This window comes from Gigantopelta aegis, chromosome 1 (assembly GCF_016097555.1).
Source record: "Gigantopelta aegis isolate Gae_Host chromosome 1, Gae_host_genome, whole genome shotgun sequence".
Taxonomy (NCBI): Eukaryota; Metazoa; Mollusca; class Gastropoda; order Neomphalida; family Peltospiridae; genus Gigantopelta; species Gigantopelta aegis.
This window is the reverse complement of record NC_054699.1, coordinates 5,011,137-5,033,472: the sequence shown is the minus strand read 5'-3', so window position 1 is coordinate 5,033,472 and position 22,336 is coordinate 5,011,137. Positions and strand designations below refer to the sequence as shown.

The 22,336-nt window shown below is 38.0% G+C and overlaps 1 protein-coding gene across 2 annotated transcripts in view; it reads right to left on the bottom strand.

Annotated features, from left to right (window-relative positions):
- LOC121369705 overlaps positions 1-22,336 on the bottom strand; it is a 44,056-nt gene that overhangs the window by 20,236 nt on the left and 1,484 nt on the right. The window contains exon 1 of one of the 2 annotated variants that reach the window (XM_041494768.1): positions 16,404-16,825. The exons of the other annotated variant lie outside the window; for it this stretch is intronic. Within the exon in view, the coding sequence (XP_041350702.1) occupies positions 16,404-16,424 (21 nt within the window). The 5' untranslated portion in view covers positions 16,425-16,825. Of the gene's footprint in view, positions 1-16,403; positions 16,826-22,336 lie in introns of those variants that run through there. 2 annotated transcript variants of the gene reach the window in all.

The window sequence follows — 22,336 nt, the reverse complement described above, 5'->3', positions numbered from 1 at the left end:
TCTCGGTTATAGGAATGAATCTCGTCAGTGAATTAGTTTGTGAATGTTTATTCCGTCCAAACCAGTGTCCCATGACTGGTATATGATATCCAAGGCCTATCAAAGTGCATATAAAAGATCCCTAGCTGCTACTGGAAACATTATCTTGTGCTATTGATTTATTATGTCGAGTGTTCAACATTTTACCTCTCATCATCCAGTAATGCTATCTTCTGCAATTCTCTTTTCGGCTGTACTCGGACGGGGGTTAGCTCAGTCGGTTGGGTAAGTCAGTGTGCATTCAGTATGCGCAGAAAAAAAGAATTGTCGATCGATGTTTACTTGTAACTTAAAAGTACTTTGATGACGTCAAATTACGAAAATGTAGATATGAAAATGCATGTTTCCAGGTGCAGATAATGTGAATGTTTTAATCTCAACTTATTACAGTGAAGTTGAGGGCTGAACATATTATCTTTAGCTTTCAAATTATATTGTCAAATGCTATACGTATGTCTTGTCAATGCGTACGTACCTTCAGTGACATATAGGCTTGATAAAAGGTCGAGAGCTTGACATTATAATAAAAAATCTTGAGATAATATGCTGACATTTCAAGATAATAAGTTAAGCACTTTACAAAACAAGGCCAGATTTCGAGATATTAGTTGAAGTTTAAGAAGAAAAAAAAAATGTGTGTGTCCTGTGTGTGGTGTTTTTAGATTGTATGAAAAGAAACTTTGAGACCTTAGTACATTTTAAATTACTGGTGTTCAACATGATAGTTATTTTAACACTGTATGGCCGAACGTAGATTTATTTCTGTGGCAACGGGATTAAATAATAATCGCAACCATTTTGTATTAAGTTTATATATGCAGTCATCATCTGTTATGGTAGTGGTCCATATAGCCGAGCTCCAATTCAATTGCATTGCCGCTTTAGCAATAGGCGAACTTGGCCTTTTTTACTTTAAAAAACCATGGGTAAAAGCAGGGTTCCACCTAGCATCTGAAAAATGTAAGTCATCATGACTCACAGGGTTTTATTTTGGGAGTCAGGTATTAAAAATGGGAGTCATCTATTATATATATATTTCTTAAATCACATAATTAACTGAATAACACTCGTTTATATTACATGCATATATTATATCCACTATTCTATCTGGATAATACATTTGCATGTATATCCATTGTTTTTTTCCTTCTTGTAAATCATTTAGTGCCTTTTTCTAGGTTTTTTTTTTATGTAGTCCGAAGGGACAAAGAAAGTGTGGTTCTTTCTACGTCCGAATATTGTTACTCTATATTGCTGGTATTCAAACCTTGTGCCACCCTGTTTCAATCGTTTCTCAGCCGAAGTAGTGCAACAAATGGACTTACAAACCAAAAATGTATAACCTACTGTACTCACTAAATGCCGACTGAAGTGCTTGCGTCATTATTAACAAACTAAATCTTCCAACGACAACATAAAATATTTGCCCGCCATTTTATATTTGCTAAATAGAAGGATGCAACTCGCCCTGCACATTAAGAAAAGTATTGACTTACTGTGCGCCATGCACTATCGTTTTAGGCACCTTTTGTCTTTTAGGCACCCAATGCTGCAAGCTAACCTGATTTGTAACATAGCTGCATCTGCTCAATAATTATGACTAACTCCTATTATTATGCGGGGGTATTGGGAGTCGAAACCCTTACTGCCCAAGATACAACCCCCCCCCCCCCCCCCCAAAAAAACCCCATATATATATATTTTCTAGTGGATCATGGCCCCATATAAACTTCGCTCAACACAGTGTATAACCCCCAACCCCGCTGAAATACGTGCCATGGAAATCCGCAACATTTTAAAAATATATATATATATATATTTTATTATTATTATTATTATTTTTTTAGCACAGGATCATTTATATGTACCATCCCACAGACAGGATATGACATACCATGGCCTTTTATATACCAGTCATTGCGCATTGGCTGGAACAAGCCCGCCGATGGGAATCGATCCTAGACCGACCGCGCATTTACCCCCCCCCCCCCCCCCTTTTTAGGTCTAATATGAATGGAAATAACATAGTCTTCAAAAATGTTAAGGGCTGGACGTAGCCCAGTGTTAAAACGCTCGCTTGAAGCGTGGTCGGTCTAGGGTCGATCCCCGTCGGTGGGCCTATTGGGTCTATTTCTCACTCTAACCAATGCACCACGACTGGTATATCAAAGGCCGTGGTATGTGCTATCCTGTCTGTGGGATGGTGCATATAAAAGATCCCTTGCTACTAATGGAAAAACCTAGCGGGTTTGACATCCAATAGCCGATGATTAATAAATCAATGTGCTCTTCTAGTGGTGTCGTTAAACAAAACAAACTTTTTACTTTGATAAACGTTATGTATATCGAACACACTGCCCTCTTCTTCTACCCCTACAGCGTTACGTAATTATTAACACCCCCTTACACGTAACGCGTATGCCAACCGCTGGCCACTGTCAAATTTCAAGGCAAATCCCCCATCGACCCCTGGAAAGGTATTGTACCATACCTCTATGGATATAAATATATTTTGGAGATATGAGACGATCCCTCAATCAATACAGTTAAATTTGTTCAAAATCACGTGAGAAGCTCAGCGCCTGCGCAAATCACGTAAATTCCCAGTTCTACTGGCGTCGTGCTAATTGAAGAAAAACAAGCTGACCATTGCGTTTGCAGTTGACCTAGATAATGTAGATAAGCGAGCATTGCGAAACTATAGCGATGTGGTGGACCTTTTCTGTACCAAACAGAACTAAATCATCTATTCTAAATAATTAAATAATAAAAATATTCCAGACACTGCAGCTTTAACTATTATCTGATATCCGTAAACAGACCGCGCATTCGACATTGTCGCAATGATCTAAATTTAGACAGTGACTGCAAAAGTTTGAAACCAGTTAAACTGCTAGGCTATATTTGTTTGTTTTTTTAAATGTTAAAGAGATTGACAGCGGGAAAAAAGCACACAAAAAACTCGCATCTGAGATTCGTATAAAGACCGCGTATTCGACATTGTCGCGATGATCTCAATTTAAACAAAGGGACTAGCACACTACATCAGCCACACTGGTTTTAACACTCCAGTTACGTTAAAGGTATTGAAAGGTTGCGAACCAGTTAAACCGCTCGGCTATTTTCGTTTTGAACTTCGTTGATGTAGTATGCTTCTTTATTGTTTGTTTGCTGACACCAGTTTGTTTGGTATTGTGCAATAAATTGAATTGAAATTGAATTGAATTAGTCGTTAGGTTTATATGTATTAAAAATGAATGTAAAATCGTGACAGGCCCGTACGCAGGGGATGGTGGTGCGAGGGCTGCATACACACACACATCCCCCCCCCCCCCCCTAGTCTGCCGAGGTCCGTCCGTGGATGTGTAAAAGAAATTAAAATAGTCCGACGATGTGAACTGTATGAAGAAACATTTCAAATTTACTTCCCCAAATGCAGGAAAATGCAACTCCTGCATTCTAGATTTAAAACAATTTCGGGGGAGCATGCCCCCGGACCCCCTAGCAACTCCGGTCCTTTGGGCCGTCCATTACCCCCTCTCCCCCCCCCCCCATATAAATTTCTGCGTACGGGCCTGAACCATGACGCACACGGATTTTATTTTGGAATATTTTGGTAAATGTTGCGTCAAATACGCAGGATTCCTGCGTCATGTGAAACCCTGTAAAAGTGCAGTAATAAACTGAATTGTGTACTAGAATAAATAGATTTTATGGCTATACTATTACGGGTTTTTTTACGTCTTGAAACGAAAGTTCAACATTAAAATTTTATATCACGGTAGTGAAATTAGTTTCCGGCATACTTCGTAATTCACCCGAATCATTTCGTATACCCTCGGCATAATTCCGAATGTTTTTCACGTCACTGGCATGATTCTGCAAGTAAGGTTTTGATTAGTCGAATGAAAGGTCAACTGGACATGAGCTCCAACGGGCTGCTGTTAGATCCACATGTAATAGTGGAGCTAATTTCAATTAGATTGGTTGGGTTACCTCTTATATCATTCACAGCAAAGTTCTTTTCAGTAATTTCTGGTGGAGGCATGCTCACATGTACATTTAGTACAAATTAAGATGATTTGGTCGTTAGATTTTTTTGAAAATATATAGTTCTGTCAGATTTTATGCAGGGAAATTGCCATGGTGCCCAAATTTGAAAAATGATCCGCCATTTCTAAGGTCGACAACAGTCGCTTCTTGGACCCTTGTATTGACTGCGTACACAATAAATAAAACATTCAACGCCGACGGTAATTTTTTTTATATGATATAGATTTGGCAAAAGGTATTTTTCATTTTTTCATTTTTTAAAACTTAAATTTAATATTTTGTCCAGAATTATGAAAAATAAAAACATACCGACCTGTAAACAGCCTTCAGCTGCCTTGTCTGCTTGTTATAGAATTTTGACAGGGGTCAAGGTTAGAAGACCAGTTTTTATTTTAATGTGGCGAAGCATTGTAATACTAATACTAATTTTGAATTTGAATGACGTCAGTATTCCATTGACGTCACTTTGCATCTCCTAACATAATAAACTGAGTACATGACGTTTCCGTTTCAATTGCTTTTTTTTTTATTTATTTTTTTTTATCATTACTAATGTACCTGAATGTGTTTGAAGAAAATCTTGTGATTAAAAAATTGTACCATTTACGAAATATGGATTTCAAGTGAAATTACGTTAATATATATTATAAATGTTAATATATGTTATATTTATTGTTTACGAAGCCAAACGGGTGTCAAAAAGAAAGTGTCGTCGACCTGTTTTTGTACGAAAACTTTGAGTTCATGGGAGATTTATCAGTTTTTTTCACAATAAACTAATGTGATTTGAGTAAGGTGAAGTATTATTGTATGTACGAAGTGTTATTTTTATTATTTTAAATTATTTTGCTTATCGTATCGAAAACCAATGACGCCAGGATAAGTGAACAACTGACAGTCAACAGACAACACTGTGACTACGTGGCAAACGAAATCAAGCCCAAACATTAACTTGCAAATCAATAATTGTAAAAATATTTTAGTATAAATAAAAAAAAATTGAAATTTGTTTCATATTGATTTACCAAATGAAAGTGAAAACCTGCAAGTATTTTAACAAAATACATATATATATATATATATATATATACAGAACAATCTGTTCAAAACGTACCGGCATTATACTTTCCAGGTTAATTTTAAAAACAATGACTGTTTCCGGAATGTCGCGCATGGGCAGTTGGGAACTCCGAAGTCTTTCTCATTACGCGATTAGTGGTACCGACGTGGACCGCTCTATAGTCCGAAGGTTCAATGGTCCGAAGGTTCAGTAGTCCGAAGGTTCATTGATCCGAAACACTGTACTCCGTGAACATAGGCTAACCAGGGCCGTAGCTAGGATTTTTTGTTTGGGGGGGGGGGGGGGGGGGGCAACTGAGTTGTTAAAAGTCTAAAACTCCTTAAACGGTTAAGAAGAGAATTTTTCTTTAAGTTTCTCAGGCCCGTACGCGGGGGGGGGGGGGGGGGGGGGGGTGCGAGGGGTGCATATGCACCCCCATAGTCTGCCGAGGTCCGTCCGTGGATGTGTAAAAAATATATTTGACATATTTTGAGGCAAAGAAACGTTTCAAATTTACTTCCCAGAATGCAGGAAAATGCATCTCCTGCATTCTAGATTAAAAAAAAAATTCGGAGGGGCATACCCCCGGACCCCCTAGCAACTCCGGCCCTTTTAGCCGTCGATTACGGACCCCCCATATACATTTCTGCGTACGGGCCTGAAGTTTCTATAATGCTTTCCGTTTTTTTTCTGCTAGCTACGACCCTGCTAATACGATTCTGTCCAATGCGTTTCAATGGGTACTGATCCGCATTAGTAAGCGCCGTACATTCTACAGGGTTGTGGGACACTGGCGAGTTCCTTCTCGCTCTAAAAACATAACGAGTGACTATCCAAATCGAGCGTGTCGACAACTCTTCCATCATTACGAACAGCCTTTGTCGTCGCATACAAGCATGTTTTCTAAAGTTGTTTTTTATTATTATTATAAAAATTTTTTTATGCATACATGCATTACATACATACATTACATACATTACATACATACATACATACATACATTACATACATACATACATACATTACATACATGAGTGAGTGTGCGTGCGTGCGTATGTATGTTTATTTGTGTTTTTATGTCTACTTATAGTTCATCCCATCCTCCTACAATTATTTTTTTATTATTTTTTTAAAATAATTTCAGTTTGATTTGACGTAAGAAGAAAAGTAAAAGTGTGGGTTTTTTTTTTTTTTTTTTTTTTTAGTGTTCAATTTAGAAAACAATCGGCTCAGAAATAAATAACTAGTAAAGTCCAAAGTATAAAAAAGGCGTTCCCTGTGGAACGGACTATAGGTATTTGTAATAACGTCAATAGCTAGTGAAATCATATATAATAGATTTATAATATAAAGTTTGTTTGTTTTGTTTAACGACACCACGAGAGCACATTGATTAATGAATCATCGGCTACTGGATGTCAACAAGTTCAATTTCTTTATTTGCCTTAAGTTAAAAAAAACTTATCAGCTTAAATACATACATACATAATCACGATATATATACAAATATACAAATACAGGTGGAGAGTGATTTAAGAATTAATGGTACAATTAAGATAGTATACTAGTAATAGTGGTGGGATGTATATGTGCACTATAAACATTATCAAACATTTGGTAATTCTGACACGTAGTCATCAGAGGAAACCCGCAACATTTTTCCTAATGTGGTAGTACTAAACCAAATAACTTCCGGCTGGGTCAAAGTTGCAGGTGCACCGAACTATTGATAGAGATGTTAACACCACAAGTCCTGTGATTGGTGATAAATGTGAGTGTGTTGTAAAAAAAGAAGAAAAGTTTCATCTAGTACCACTGTGTCAAGTAGCCTTGTGCTTGAAACATGTATGGGGTACCTGTTAAAAAACCCCCAAAATATCTGTGCGGAACTAGGGTAGTCATAGACGCTACCCGTTATCTCTTAAATGAGCAGATTGACCCCTATTTTATATAGACCCCCACGTTTTCTTTATCCAGTAGCAATAGTTTATATATATTTATATATTTGTGTGCCCCTCCCCCCCCCCTCCCCCCCACACACACACTTTGGCACCTTCCTACGCCACTGAAATATCTATGTACACTAAACCTAACTATAGGGATTAATACATCATTATGTGTGTCAACATGAAATTTTGCAGTTTTGAAAAAGACTTACTTTGTATATTTAGACACGGCCGTGAATTCTCACCGAAACTGATTAGGCCTATGTATTCAACATTTTAATTCTTAATTATTAAAAATTGGGGCGAGAAGTGGCCCAGTGGTAAAGCACTCGCTTGATGCGCGGTCGGTTTGGGATCGATCCCTGTCAGTGGGCCCATTGGGCTATATCTCGTTCCAGCCATTGCACCACGACTGGTATATTAAAGGCCGTTTCCTCTGTATCAAAGGCTGTGGTATGTACTATCCTGTCTGTGGGATGGTGCATATAAAAGATCCCTTGCTGCTAATCGAAAACAGTAGCCCATGACGTGGCGACAACGGATTTCCTCTCTCAATATCTATGCAGTCCTTAACCTATGTTTGACGCCATATAAACGTAATTAAAATATGTTGAGTGCGTCGTTAAATAAAATATTTCCTTTATTAAAAATTAACTTTTATAAATAATGACTTGAACATATCAGTCTCTTCTTTTAAAGGAGAAGAGAAATTTATTCTTTCGAAATTTTATTCAGGCTTTATTAATTGAGGCCGACTAATACCCAGAACACACCAGGTATGGGTATGGGTCTGGGTCTGGCTCTGGCTCTGGGTCTGGGTCTGCGTCTGGGGTCGGGGTCGGGGTCTGGGGTCTGGGTCTGGGGTCTGGGGTCTGGGTCTGGGTCTGGGGTCTGGGTCTGGGTCTGGGGGTCTGGGTCTGGGGGTCTGGGGTCAGGGTCGGGGTCTGGGTCTGGGGTCTGGGGGTCTGGGTCTGGGTCTGGGGCTCTGGGTCTGGGAGTCTGGGGGTCTGTGTCGGGGTCTGGCGTCTGGGTTTGGGTCTGGGAGTCTGGGGGTCTGGGTCTGGGGGTCGGGGGTCTGGGTCTGGGTCGGGGGTCTGGGTCTCGGTCTGGGAGTCTGGGTGTCTGGGGGCCTGTGTCAGGGTCTGGCGTCTGGGTCTGGGTCTGGGTCTGGGGTCTGGGTCTGGGTCTGGGGGTCTGGGGTCTGGGTCTGGGTCGGGGGTCTGGGTCTGGGTCTGGGAGTCTGGGGGCCTGTGTCAGGGTCTGGCATCTGGGTCTGGGGGTCTGGGTCTGGGAGTCTGGGGGTCTGGGTCTGGGGTCTGGATCTGGGTCTGGTGAGTATAGCGCCAGTCCAAACTGAACCGCACTGAATCGAATGTGACAAAATACACCGCATCGTAAGCCTAGTTTTACACGTAAACGTAAATCTACGACTGAAGAGCTATTCACGTAACAACGAAAACGTAATTTACGTGTAAAGCTGGACGTAAATATAAGAGTGCCTCCGGTTACAACTAACGCTGCACGTAAGTCGTGTACATATAATATATCAAGCATGATCGTCGTTGTTTACTATTATTTACGGAAACTGGCAGCATTTCCAATAATTTAAGCAGTTTACGATGGCGAACGCCCACGGAGTGAACATATATATAGGTTTTAAACATGCAACAAGTTTTGGGTTTTCTTCAGTAGTCTCTCAGAGTATTGGTATAGTTTCTTTTGAACGTCAGAATATATTGATAAAATGTTACAGTTACAGATCCAGACGTCGAAATACACCAGACATGGCGTCTGTTCCACACTCGTCAGACCAAGACACTGTACCAGACCCAGTGTGTTTTGGCCCTTATTTATGTTCTCATTAGGGTATTACTTCGACTTTTAAGGGTGAAACTCTTCACACTAATTGGTTAGCGGCAGTAGGCTATAACAGAGTATTGGATCACAATGGTCACTACAGATAATAATTGTGGTTGGCATCGGCGATCTTTTTCTAACACAGAAATATATGCTACTACCAATTTTCTGTGGTGCCTGTGCATAACCGAAGGTATGACCAACATATCTAGTTGATATACTCTTTTGCATTGAGCTAGCTCTGCTTGGTATGGTTTGTTCACCTAGGTGACTCAGCCATTAACTACTAACCAAGTTTGGAACGGTTTGCTCACCTCCACTACACAGTGGTGTGTTTTCAACATCATCAGTTTACAACATGCTGACGTTGACAATATTGGAATTGAACAAACACACACAACTTTTATGCAAGTCTATTAAATCCATTGCCAGGCAACTACACTTTTATTCTATACTCAGTTTCAGAAGGAATACAGGTGATGTGAAGAATATGGGTATTCCTACAGCTATGCTTTATCATGTTGTCAATCCTGGACAGGTCCCAGTGGCTCCACATCTTAATCAGTAGTTTAAATTACATCCAGTGAATTTGGGATACTGCATGTCAAGTTGATCTTACAAAGAAACCGTCAGTTGACATTTTGAGAAAGGAAGGTCAGGTGCACAAAAGCACTTGTCGTTAAAACAAGACGACAACTTGTATGTGACATGGACTTAGAATACTTCTTTTTCTGTGACAATCGGTCATTTGATCCACCTCTGTCACTAACTGTGACAATCGGTCATTTCATCCACCTCTGTCACTAACTGTGACAACGCAAAGCTCATTACAAACATCCAAGTTGCTTTATTGTAAGATGTTGCGCCACAATTCTCAACTTGAAGTGGACAATGAATGTGTAGCATGGTAAATATGGTCTCTCTGACGCATTTGATGATTATGTAACTAACATAATACCCTACATAAAAGTGCAGTTCACAGGTTTTGTGTACAAAGACGAGAAAACCTCAACACAAATACACCCAAGGGCTAATGAATACATTTTTGGGATTGGAAAATTGTGTCTCGAGACGTGTGCACTGTATTATAATGTCAAAGGATAGCCACGGAAATGTTTGCTGATAGTTATTGAAAACAGACACTTGTGCTTTGGAACTGCCGATGTGATGTATTCAAAACCATGTACACACCACAAAACAGACGTGTGCATACGTCTGCAAGCTGAAGATGCTACAAAACATAACAAAAGCATACAGATTAGAATTTCAGACACACTCGCCAACAGAATTGTCTTTGATATGAAAGTTCTCTGAGGGTACGTTGCCTATTGCTATTGCTATTGCACTGACATTGAACAATTCCAAATGCAATAAACTGCCGGCCCTTGAAGGGTTCTTGCGCTGATTAGAGGAGTGCTGTATGCAGTCACAAAACGTCCAGCAGCAGATAATTGGAACAAGGTAGCAACATCCGTTCAGAGATACCGTATAGATATGCACGGCCAAGGATGACGATAGTGCAAACAGAGCCAGATATTTTGTTTGAAATCATGTTCACACGAAAATATTCCATCAACACAATGACTTGTCCAATGACATGTTCTTAGTGTAGGGTACCAGTTAGACCTTGGTATGGTACGAAAGAAGGACTGTTGAGTGACATGTGAAATGGGCAACATTAATAAGCTGCAGATGACACTCCAGATGTCCACAAGCTCAGAAAACGAAAATATCCGGGCCGTACCTCGCGGGGTGGGGGTGGGGAGGCAAGGGAGAAGTTGCCCCACCCCCTTTTTGGTCCCAGTCAATATCAATTTCTTCGGTCCATAAAACCTAATATTGCCCTCTATGACGTTAAGTAATTGTTTTATTACATAATAGAATCCATAAACTAGTACATTACTGCTTTATTTATCAGAATCGAAATACGCTAATTTCCTGCAAAACGAGTTCTAACCAGGGCCGTAGCTAGCAAATTCGGAAAGCATTATAGAAACTTAAAGAAAAGGTGTTTTAGACTATTAACTTCGCAGTTGGCCCCCCCCCCCCCCCCCCCCCCCCCCCCCCCCCCCCCCCCCCCACCCCCAAACAACAAATCCTAGCTACGACCCTGCTAACTAATGAGTTTTAATGACGTCACGTAATCGTGTGAAAGAACAGAACAGGACCCATATTCACAAAACATCGTAAGTCTAGTTTTACACGTAAACGTAAATCAACGACCGAAGAGCTATTCACGAAACAACGAAAACGTAAGTTACGTGTAAAGTAGCCCGAGTACTCTGACTGTAAGAGAGCTAGACGGACATTTGGACATAAACACGCTCTCATTACAGTCAGAGACCAACCTATGTCTTTTTTTGGCAATTCCTGACTACCAGACGGTAGGCAACGAGTCCCGCTCTAATACCACAACAATCCTATGTTTGACGTCAAATACCTTTACATCAATCATTTTCGAGTTAAGTGATACAAAAAAATCCACATATTAATCACTAATACACTTACTACAGAAAGAAACCCGACAGCACTCACATTCAGCTACGCTTCGTGACACTCCGTCGCAACAATTGCAAAGCTCGGCGATCTATTTCGAGACGTAGACCACGTGATCGCGCACTGGGCGATTCCGCCTTGTGCAGCAGTTACAGGGGCCGTCTCATATCAAGCGGTTATTATTTTCATAAACAAATCGTCAGTCAAAAAAGAACTTTTAAATCAGCGACAAATATCATTGTCGTACTGTTAACTGCCAATGCGTATCGATGGGTAATCTCATTAATTGTGGCTACATTCTACGCTGAAAAAAGTTCTAAACCTTTTTTTAAAACTCCCCACACACCCTCTCGTTCTGAGTACAGTTTGTGGCCCTGATCAGAAATCGTGGTAGCGTACTTGAACATCAAACTGATATAAGCAGGTTAATTCCCGACATCGGACCTGGCAGTCATTTGTGGCCATACATGCATACGGCGAAACTCATCGCCATCGGTCCCTAGGCGTCAGCTTGTCTACTATGACGGAACTCCTGTCTACAACTGATCATTGAGTATTGTGTTACAGAATCGGTCTTTGTTCAGTTGTTGAAAACAATTGGGCTGTGTTCTACGTAGGTTAATTCATTGTCAATAATTATTAACTACCATACATATATGTGATTTACATTTGCTTGGATAAAACGATCGTTCATATGAAATTAGTTATTAAGCAAACAGAATACTTACAACCAACCCAAAACAAAATTTGAACTATTTTTATTACTTAATTTACAAGTATCCTACCGGCTTTTTCTTCTTTATTTTTCTTTTTGCTTTTTAATGAGATATTACACCACAGTTTCACATTTGAGTCATTTCCGCATATTTCTTAGGGAGTGGGTTTCAGCTCAGTCGTTTGAGTGTTCGCGTCGCAGGATCGAACAACCTCGATGGATCCATTCAACCAATTGATTTCTTTGTCGTTCCAACTAATGCACCAGAACTGGTCAGTGGCCTGTGGGAAAGTACATATAAAAGATCCATTGCTAATGTAGCGGGTTTCTTCTCCAATACTCATATCAGAGTTACCAAATGTTTGACATCCAATAGCTAGTGATTAATTAATCAATGTGCTCTAGTGGTGTCGTTGAACAAAAACAAATTTCAATATTTTTTAGTTTGATCTGAATAGCAAAACAAACTATAAGATAAGTTTTTTAAAGATCGAATGAGCTATGCACCGATTCAATTTTGATTTTGCAGTAACAAGCATTGCCATCCTTCCCCTTAACGCCTCGGAATACATCTTATGATACCCCATCCCCTCAAGAGCGTTACGTAATTGTTGAAGAAAAAAAAACCCACACACACACACTCTACTACTGTACTAATGACTAATTCATAAAACATAAAATAATCAATTAAATTACTACTTACTTTATCTTTCATAAGAGGAGGCAGTACGTAGCACATACTTTTGCCGTATCCTGTCGATAACACCCAAATGTATCCTTCAAATTCAAAATGGAATCAATAATGTGTAATTGTTTTGGTTTAATGACGTAATGAAATCCAAATTCATCCAAAACGGCATTAGCCAACTCTTCCATGTTGTAACTTCGCTTGATATGAGACGGCCCCTGTAACTGCTGCACAAGGCGGAATCGCCCAGTGCGCGATCACGTGGTCTACGTCTCGAAATAGATCGCCGAGCTTTGCAATTGTTGCGACGGAGTGTCACGAAGCGTAGCTGAATGTGAGTGCTGTCGGGTTTCTTTCTGTAGTAAGTGTATTAGTGATTAATATGTGGATTTTTTTGTATCACTTAACTCGAAAATGATTGATGTAAAGGTATTTGACGTCAAACATAGGATTGTTGTGGTATTAGAGCGGGACTCGTTGCCTACCGTCTGGTAGTCAGGAATTGCCAAAAAAAGACATAGGTTGGTCTCTGACTGTAATGAGAGCGTGTTTATGTCCAAATGTCCGTCTAGCTCTCTTACAGTCAGAGTACTCGGGCTACGTGTAAAGTTGGACGTAAATATAAGAGTGCCTCCGGTTACAACTAACGCTGCACGTATGTCGTGTATATATAATAAATCAAGCACGATCGCCGTCATTTACTATTATTTACGGAAATTGGCAACATTCCAATAACTGAAGCAGTTTGCGATGGCGAACGACCACAGATTGAACATATTTTTGTTGGTGATCGAACGGATGTTTTCGACTCGGCCAATTTCTCCTGAGTTATCTTTTCCTTTTTAAGAAATGTCCTCAAGTTCGTACCAAAACGCGGATGCCCACCAGTACCAAAATGCCATGGTTCACGGTTCGCGATGTTATTGTTAGCAGACGACAAACAAAATTGCGTTTTGCGCATTTGTTATTTACCCGGTAGCCATCGTTTCTAATGTGTTTTTATTAATTACTCCAGTGAGAGTGCTAAGTCGTAGATTTACGTCCAACTAAGTTACGTTTACATTTACGACCGTCTTTGAGAATAAGGTGCTTCTTGCACGTAAACGTAAATCTACGGCACACGTAAGTGCTAGTCGTAGACGTAAATTTACACCTTTTGTGAATATGGGTCCAGAACTTTATTTACTCTCATGGCCCCCATTCGGTGGCATCAGAGGAACGTAAATAATAATAAACATACAAATGGTCAAGATGATTTCAAAAGCATATATATCACGATACAAACAGATGAGCAGCTAAATATTAAAAACAGTTAAAATTACACATAAGTCAAGAAGCACAAAATTGTTAAAAATTGATATAAACTTACACAATTTTTTAAGAACACTAGCCTAATACGTTTTGAGTTAAACAGTTGCTGAAATTTTTATATATTTGGTCTTCACATAGTATTTGTTAAGATATTTTAGCCTTTCTTGTCTAAATTTTGTGCATATAAATAGATAATGAAATTCATCTTCAACAATATTGCTATTACAAAGCGTACAGTTTCTATTTTCATATAAAATGATTCTCCACCTCCCTTTTCAACTTGTAAAAACGTGATTTGAAATTCTAAATCGAAATTTTTTTGTATACATTGTTTTATCCAGAATGTTAAAATATGATTCTAGTTCCAATTTCTCTTTAAATGTTCTATAAGTAGTTCCTTTGCTGGTCGTAAAGATGTCAGTCATTTCTCCATGTTTGTAGATACTGATCAGACAGTCTTCTCTTCACAACTTGTTTTAATCACTCCACTTATTTAAACGACTGCTGGTCACAAACGTTATTCAATCCAAGCTGGTAAAATAGATCTCTGATGTTAATTATTTATTTAGAGTGCGTACCGAATTGAATAAAATCGTAATACATTATTTGGTAAGCGTTTACAGATGGTTTTAGACTTTTAGCCGTTAACAGCCGTGTCCATAAGCAAATTATTCTTAGATATATTTTCCGAGATAGAGGTGTTCTTCCATATTCACCATATAACATATATATTGGAGTACTTTTTCTGACAGGCGCTAAATATCGTAAGAATTGAATATGAATTTTTTCTATAATATTTATACTTTCAAATCCCCAAATTTCACAGCCTATATGGAACAACTATTGCATCAAACAGCTTAATTCTATATTCTGTTACAAAGAAAGTTCATTTGACTTTTTTAAAATGTAAAATTTGGTTTTTTTTGCTTGTGTTAAATGTTTGTTGCATAAATTAAATTTATTACTTTTTTCAAACCAGATACCTAAATATTATTCATTCATGTTTTCTAGTATTTGATTACCCGAAGAGACTAGCAGAGGAATGCCGAAATAAACAGCTGAAACATTACCAAGACAAAAATTAAATTGGAGACACTATAACCAGCAAGAGTGTTAAAATCATATTAATAACAACAAAACCCCAACACAAACAACAACAAAAAACAAAATAATAATAATAAAATAATAATAATAATAATAATTAATAATAATAAAAAACCAAAATAAAATCCCCAAAACCCCCAATAAATCTGAACATACATTTAAACTGAAGAGTTACTGATTACCTCCAAATGTATTTTTTATTTATGACATAAAATCCCGAGAGTGCCGATTCCAACTGCATTTTAATGTATCATGTACGTTTCTAAATGCGAGATATTCCTTAGACTGTGAAAAGTGGGAATTTGCTTTGAAGAGGGGCGTTTTGACAACTCCACCCATCCCCTCTGCACTGCCGCCTGCAACATTATTGACAAAAAGGCACAAACGCCAGAGAAGTACAAACTCTGCCATATAAATCTTAAAAATATAAAATAACAAAATCATTTATATAACACAAATATCTGCGGCAAATATCACATTTTTGTAGTGGAATTATTATTACTATTATTATTATTATTATTATTATCAAATACTAGTAGCCTACATTACGTATATGATCTGGGCAAGTTATAATTATTTGCGAGTACTGATACATGTAACATGCTTCGAATTATGTAATTTGTTTTCCAATGTTCAGACATTACTTTTAAATAAGTCGGAACAACACGTAATGAACAAAATGTGGTACACACTCTTGAAAATGAAATAAATGAAACAAATTCGAATAAAGAGAGGCGCCAGTATCCAAGTTAATTAAATAAACCAGAAAGGAAACTGCTTTTCGTTTTGTTTACATTATAATTCAATTTTCATGTGTACCATCGGACTCAGTGGGTCGGTGCAAGGCCTCTACACCGACTTCTCTCCGACTAACACCTAACAACACTAACCATCTGTTCTGGACAGACAGCCCAAATAGCCGAGGTGTGTGTGCCCAGGACAGCGAGCTTGAACCTTAATTAGATATATAAGCACGAAAATTAATTGAAGTGAAATAAAATAAAACACAGGTGTGATCGAGGGGGACATGCCCCCAACCTCCCTATCCCCTCACACTGACTGTCCACTGAGACGATATATCCACGATATGTGACAATTAATTTACCTAGCCTTTAATTAGTATATTTCACTTACCTTTACCTCGGACTCGTCCATATTTGTTTTTATACCAGACTGTTTGAGAACCAGCTACCTGGAATTGTTTTTTTTTTTTTTTTTTTTTTTCCCTTCGTAAAATAGTATGCCCGCCCGTCTGTGTACAGTTACTGTCTTTTCCGCACGAAACAGCGCAGTGTACACGGCTATGCGGCGCGGTCATTGGCAACAGAAATAATACTAGATGATCCCGGGACACGCTGTTGGTATTACAACAAACAAACGTGTTCGGTCGATCTTGTTGAAAGCGCTGCCTCCTCATACGGGAATATAGCATTATCTCTCACTCGGTATATAATAAATATAGTGAATGAACACCAAAGAGAAGCGCAAATGACGTTGCATATTTGTAATTAGTCAATGGCGGATCCAAGGGTGCCCCCTTTAGCTTAAAAAAAAAAGAGAAGAAGTAGAAAAAAAAGAGGAAAAAGATTACGCTAAATTACTCGCCTACCTTTAATTACTGTTCGATCGTTAAAAAACACATTGCAAAGACACGGATTCCATATACTAGACGGTAACCATGCCACCAATATCGACTTGGCTGAAACGTCCTAGAACAAAAGGCATGTAGGCTGCCATTTTTATTTATGGAATAGTCTCCAAGATTGGTGGAATGATGTGACAAGGTCATGATCAGCGTTATGGTATAAAGCAATCATTTTGATGTCATATTAATTACGTCACACACCTCGAGGCTTCCACCCCTCTTGAGGAGTATTCCATAAAAAAAAAGAGCAAAATGACTTACTGCGGACAATTACATGCTTTTTTGTCCTAGGAGATCTCAGTGAAGTCGATATAGGTAATACTGTTACAATGCGGACCCGTACACAGAAATTTATATGGGGTGGGGTGGGGTAGGGGTGCGTAAACGACGGCTCAAAGGGCCGGAGTTGCTAGAGTAGGGGGTCCGGGGGCATGCCCCCCCCCCCCGAAATTGTTTTAAATCTAGAATGCAGAAGATTCATTTTCCTGCATTTTGGGAAATAAATTTGAAATGTTTCTTTTCCTCATTTCACATCGTCGAACTATTTTAATTTTTTTTACATATCCACGGACGTACCTCTGCAGACTATGGAGGGTGCGTACGCACCCCTCGCACTCCCTCCGATATCGTAATTATTACACAATGGACATATTCTACTTTGTAGTGGTACATTTTTCCATATACCCGTTTCAATTGGAAGATTATGGTTTGATAATCTGAAGCGTAATAATGGACACCAATGTTTTCTCTCTATAATTGTGATGTATGTCTCAAATTCAACAGTATTTTTAAATAATTTATAATTTGAAGCTTTGGATGAGTTATCAATATAAGTATACCATGATTGTAAGTATTGATCCGTAAGCTTTGTATTAATATACGTTTTCAACATGGAAGCACTAGTAATAGCATTGCATTGTGATAACCATATATATGTACAACCAATATCATCTAAAACAGATTTAACATACATAATCCATTTGTGATTATAAAAGTTATTATTAACATCATTCAGTAATAATGTGTACACCAATAATGACAACTTGGACTGTTTTCCAGTAATTAGTCGATACCAGAAAATGATCATTCTTATTTTTACGGTAATATATACCGGGTAACGTCCAAGTTCTCCATATAATATATACAATGGTGAGAACACTACGCGTTATTTTTTATTACACTTGGTTGTTAACACATGTACGTGCGTTAACGATTTCAAGACATACGACTGGCTGTTCCTAGGTGATGAGATACCTCCAATTAACATCTATACGATGGAAATCCATTAGACTATGACGTATAGTTAACCTGACATTCGTGTGTCTGTGACGCGTAAGTCAGCTTAAGTGCTACGGCTGTAAATAACTTTTAGTCGAAAAAGATGTTAAAATTTTCTTAAAACCTGGTTTTGGAGGATAAGTAAGAAATAGAATAATACATTCGTGTCCGTTAGATTCCATTTATCTCACAACTTGTTGTTTAAAAAGGTATCAAACTCACTTTCGCTCGTTAGATACATTTTCAGACAACTCGTTGTGAGATAAATGGTATCTAACGGCCACTCATGTATTATTCTCTATATATAAACGCTATTTCTTACACACCCATGTTGGCGATGACCCGTTGTGGACCAATTATGAACATCGTACCTTACTAATTAGTGGTTTCCGGCGAGTACCCAACACTGACTACCCTGTGACGTATAACTTAACTTGTAAATAAGTTTTAATTGCAACCCCCACTCCCAAACACACACACACACACACACACACACACACACACACAAATACCCCCTCCCCTGAAAAAAAAGAAAAAGAAAAAAAGAAATCCCTCAAAATTTAAACCTGGTTTTTAAGGACATTGTAAAAAATTGAATCCCACAGTCATGCTTGTTAGATACCATTTATCTTACAACTCGTCGTCACCATGACTGCGCTATGAAAGGCAGTGGTATGTGCTATCATGTCTATGGGATGGTGCATATAAAAGATTCCTTGCTACTAACGGAAACATGTAGCGGGTTTCATTTCTAAGACTAAATGTAAAAATGAACAAATGTTTGACATCCAATAGCCCATGATTAATAAATCAATATGCTCTAGTGGTTTCGTTAAACAAAACAAACTTTTAACTTTTGAAACTTGTTGTTTAAAGACGTATTCATTATATTTTCACTCGTTATAATACGTGTTTTTTTACCTCGTAAGATAAACGCTATTCAACGGCCACTTATGTAGTAATCTCTACCATCTCGTGTAATTCTCAGGAATATATTGATCCCTTCTTAAACAGAAAATGTAATGTTACATCTGAAAATTAGATTTCTGTTGGTGGGGCGGGACATAGCCCAGTGGTAAAGCACTCGCTTGATGCGCGGTCGGTCTGGGATCGATCCCCGTCTGTGGGCCTATTGGGCTATTTCTCCTTCCAGCCAGTGCTCCACGACTGGCAAATCAAAGGCCGTGGTATGTCTGTGTGATGGTGCATATAAAATATCCCTTCCTACTAATAGGAACCAAAATGGAGCGGGTTTCCACTCTGAGACTATTATGTCAAAATTACCAAATGTTTGACATTCAATGGCTGATGATTAGTAAATCAATGTGCTCTAGTGGTGTCGTTAAACAAAACAAACTTTAACTTTTTAAAGAAGAAAATGTTATGTTACAGCTAAAATTCATCTTCGCGTATCGTTTGCACCGGCCTCAGTAATGTCGTGGTTAAGCCATCGGACATAGGGCTGGTAGGTACAGGGTTCGCAGCCCGGTACCAACTCCCACCCACAGCGAGTTTTAATGACTCAATAAGACCACTACACCCTCTTCTCTCTCACTAACCACTAACAACTAACCCACTGTCCTGGACAGACAGCCAAGATAGCTGAGGTTTGTTCCCAGGACAGCGTGCTTGAACCTTACTTGGCTATAAGCACGACAATCTGTTGAAATGAAATGCGTAATCTATGTATTGTTGGTACAGACAACGAAGGTAGTCTAGGTATTGAATATAAAAATTATAAACTTGGTTCCTACCGTGCCTTTCGTTTTGAACTTCGTTGATGTAGTATGCTTCTTTATTGTTTGTTTGCTGACACCAGTTTGTTTGGTATTGTGCAATAAATTGAATTGAAATTAAATTGAATTAGTCGTTAGGTTTATATGTATTAAAAATGAATGTAAAACCGTGACATCGGAAATAATTTGCGTCAACCATGACGCACATGGATTTTATTCAGGAGTATTTTAGGTAAATTTTGCGTCAAATACGCAGGATTCCTGCGTCATGTGAAACCCTGGTATGACAGAACAGAACAGAACAGAACTTTATTTACTCTCATGGCCCCCATTCGGTGGCATCAGAGGAACGTAAATAATAATAAACACACAAATGGTCAAGATGATTTCAAAAACATATATACCACGATAAAAACAGATGAGCAGCTAAATATTAGTCTTTCTTGTCTACATTTTGTGCATATAAATACATAATGAAATTCATCTCCAACAATATTGCTATTACAAAGCATACAGTTTCTATTTTGATATAAAATGTTTGTCCACCTCCCCTTTTCAACTGGTAAAAAGTGATTTGAAATTCTAAATCGAAAAAAATGTTGTGTACATTGTTTTATCCAGAATGTTAAAATACGATTCTAGTTCGAATTTCTCTTTAAATATTCTATAAGTAGTTCCTTTGCTGGTCGTAAAGATGTCATTTTCTCCATGTTTGCAGATACTGATCAGAAAGTCTTCTCTTCACAACTTGTTTTAACCACTCCACTTATTTAAATGACTGCTGGTCCCAAACGTTATTCAATCCAAGCTGGTAAAATAGATCTCTGATGTTAATTATCCATTTAAAATGCGTCCTGAATTGAATAAAATCGTAATACGTTATTTGGTAAGCGTTTACAGATGGTTTTAGGCTTTTAGCCGTTAACAGCCGTGTCCAAAAGCAAATTATTCTTAGATGTATTTTCCGAGATAGAGGTGTTCTTCCATATTCACCATATAACATATATATTGGAGTACTTTTCCTGACAGGCGCTAAATATCGTAAGAATTGAATATGAATCTTTTCTATAATATTTATACTTTCAAATCCCCAAATTTCACAGCCATATAGTAATATAGGAACAACTATTGCATCAAACAGCTTAATTCTATATTCTATTGACAAAGAAAGTTCATTTGACTTTTTTAAAATGTAAAACATGGCTTTCTTGGCTTGTTGTGTCAAATGTTTCTTGTATAAATTAAATGTATTACTTTTTTCAAACCAGATACCTAAATATTATTCATTCATGTTTTCTAGTATTCGATTACCCGAAGCAGACAAGCAGAGGAATGCCGAAATAAACAGCTGAAACATTACCAAGACAAAAATTAAATTAGAGACACTATAACCAGCAAGAGTGTCAAAATCATACTAATAACAAAAAAAAACAAAAACAAAAACAAAAAACAAAACAAAAACAAAAAAACAACAACAACAAAATTAATAATAATAATAAAAAGAATACAATAAATCTGAACATACATTTAAACTGAACAGTTACTGATTACCTCCAAATGCATTTTTTATTTATGACATAAAATCCCGAGAGTGCCGATTCAAACTGCATTTTAATGTATCATGTACGTTTCTAAATCAACGAGTTATTCCTTACACAATTTGACGATTACTGACCTGGTCTTTGTCGTATTTGCGAATTAAACTCAGTATGAATAAAGATGTTCTCTTTTTGTTGAAGGGCAACAAAGCGTTTTGTCACAAATTTGTGCTTGTTTACATTAGAATTAGCAGTTGACGTTGCATTACGTTACCTATTCATTAATTGAATAGAATTTTATCTTTATTTGCATTGGTTAGGGCAATATTACTTTTGATGGACCGGTGGGACCGTCTCAGGGCAATATCATTATTTCCGGAAAGTCATGTGACTGGTTTTTGAACAACAAGAAGGAAATGTTTTATTTAACGACGCACCCAACACAGAACAATAAGAATACACATATATTGTATAGTTGTAATCCATGTGAAAATGCAGAGTGATTTGTTTGGAATCCTATATATTATATAGCTTATTGATAGTGTCACATGTCATATGTTAGACCAAATTATTTTTAAAAAATGAGCAACATTGACAACGCTGGGACGGAGGGGGGTGGGGAGGGGGGTGGTGGTTGTGGTCTAGACTGGCAAGTGAGAATTTGCTTTGAAGAGGGGCGTTTTGACAACTCCACCCATCCCCTCTGCACTGCCGCCTGCAACATTATTGACAAAAAGACACAAACGCCAGAGAAGTACAAACTCTGCCATATAAATCTTAAAAATATAAAATAACAAAATCATTTATATAACACAAATATTTGCAGCAAATATCACATTTTTGTAGTGGAATTATTATTACTATTATTGC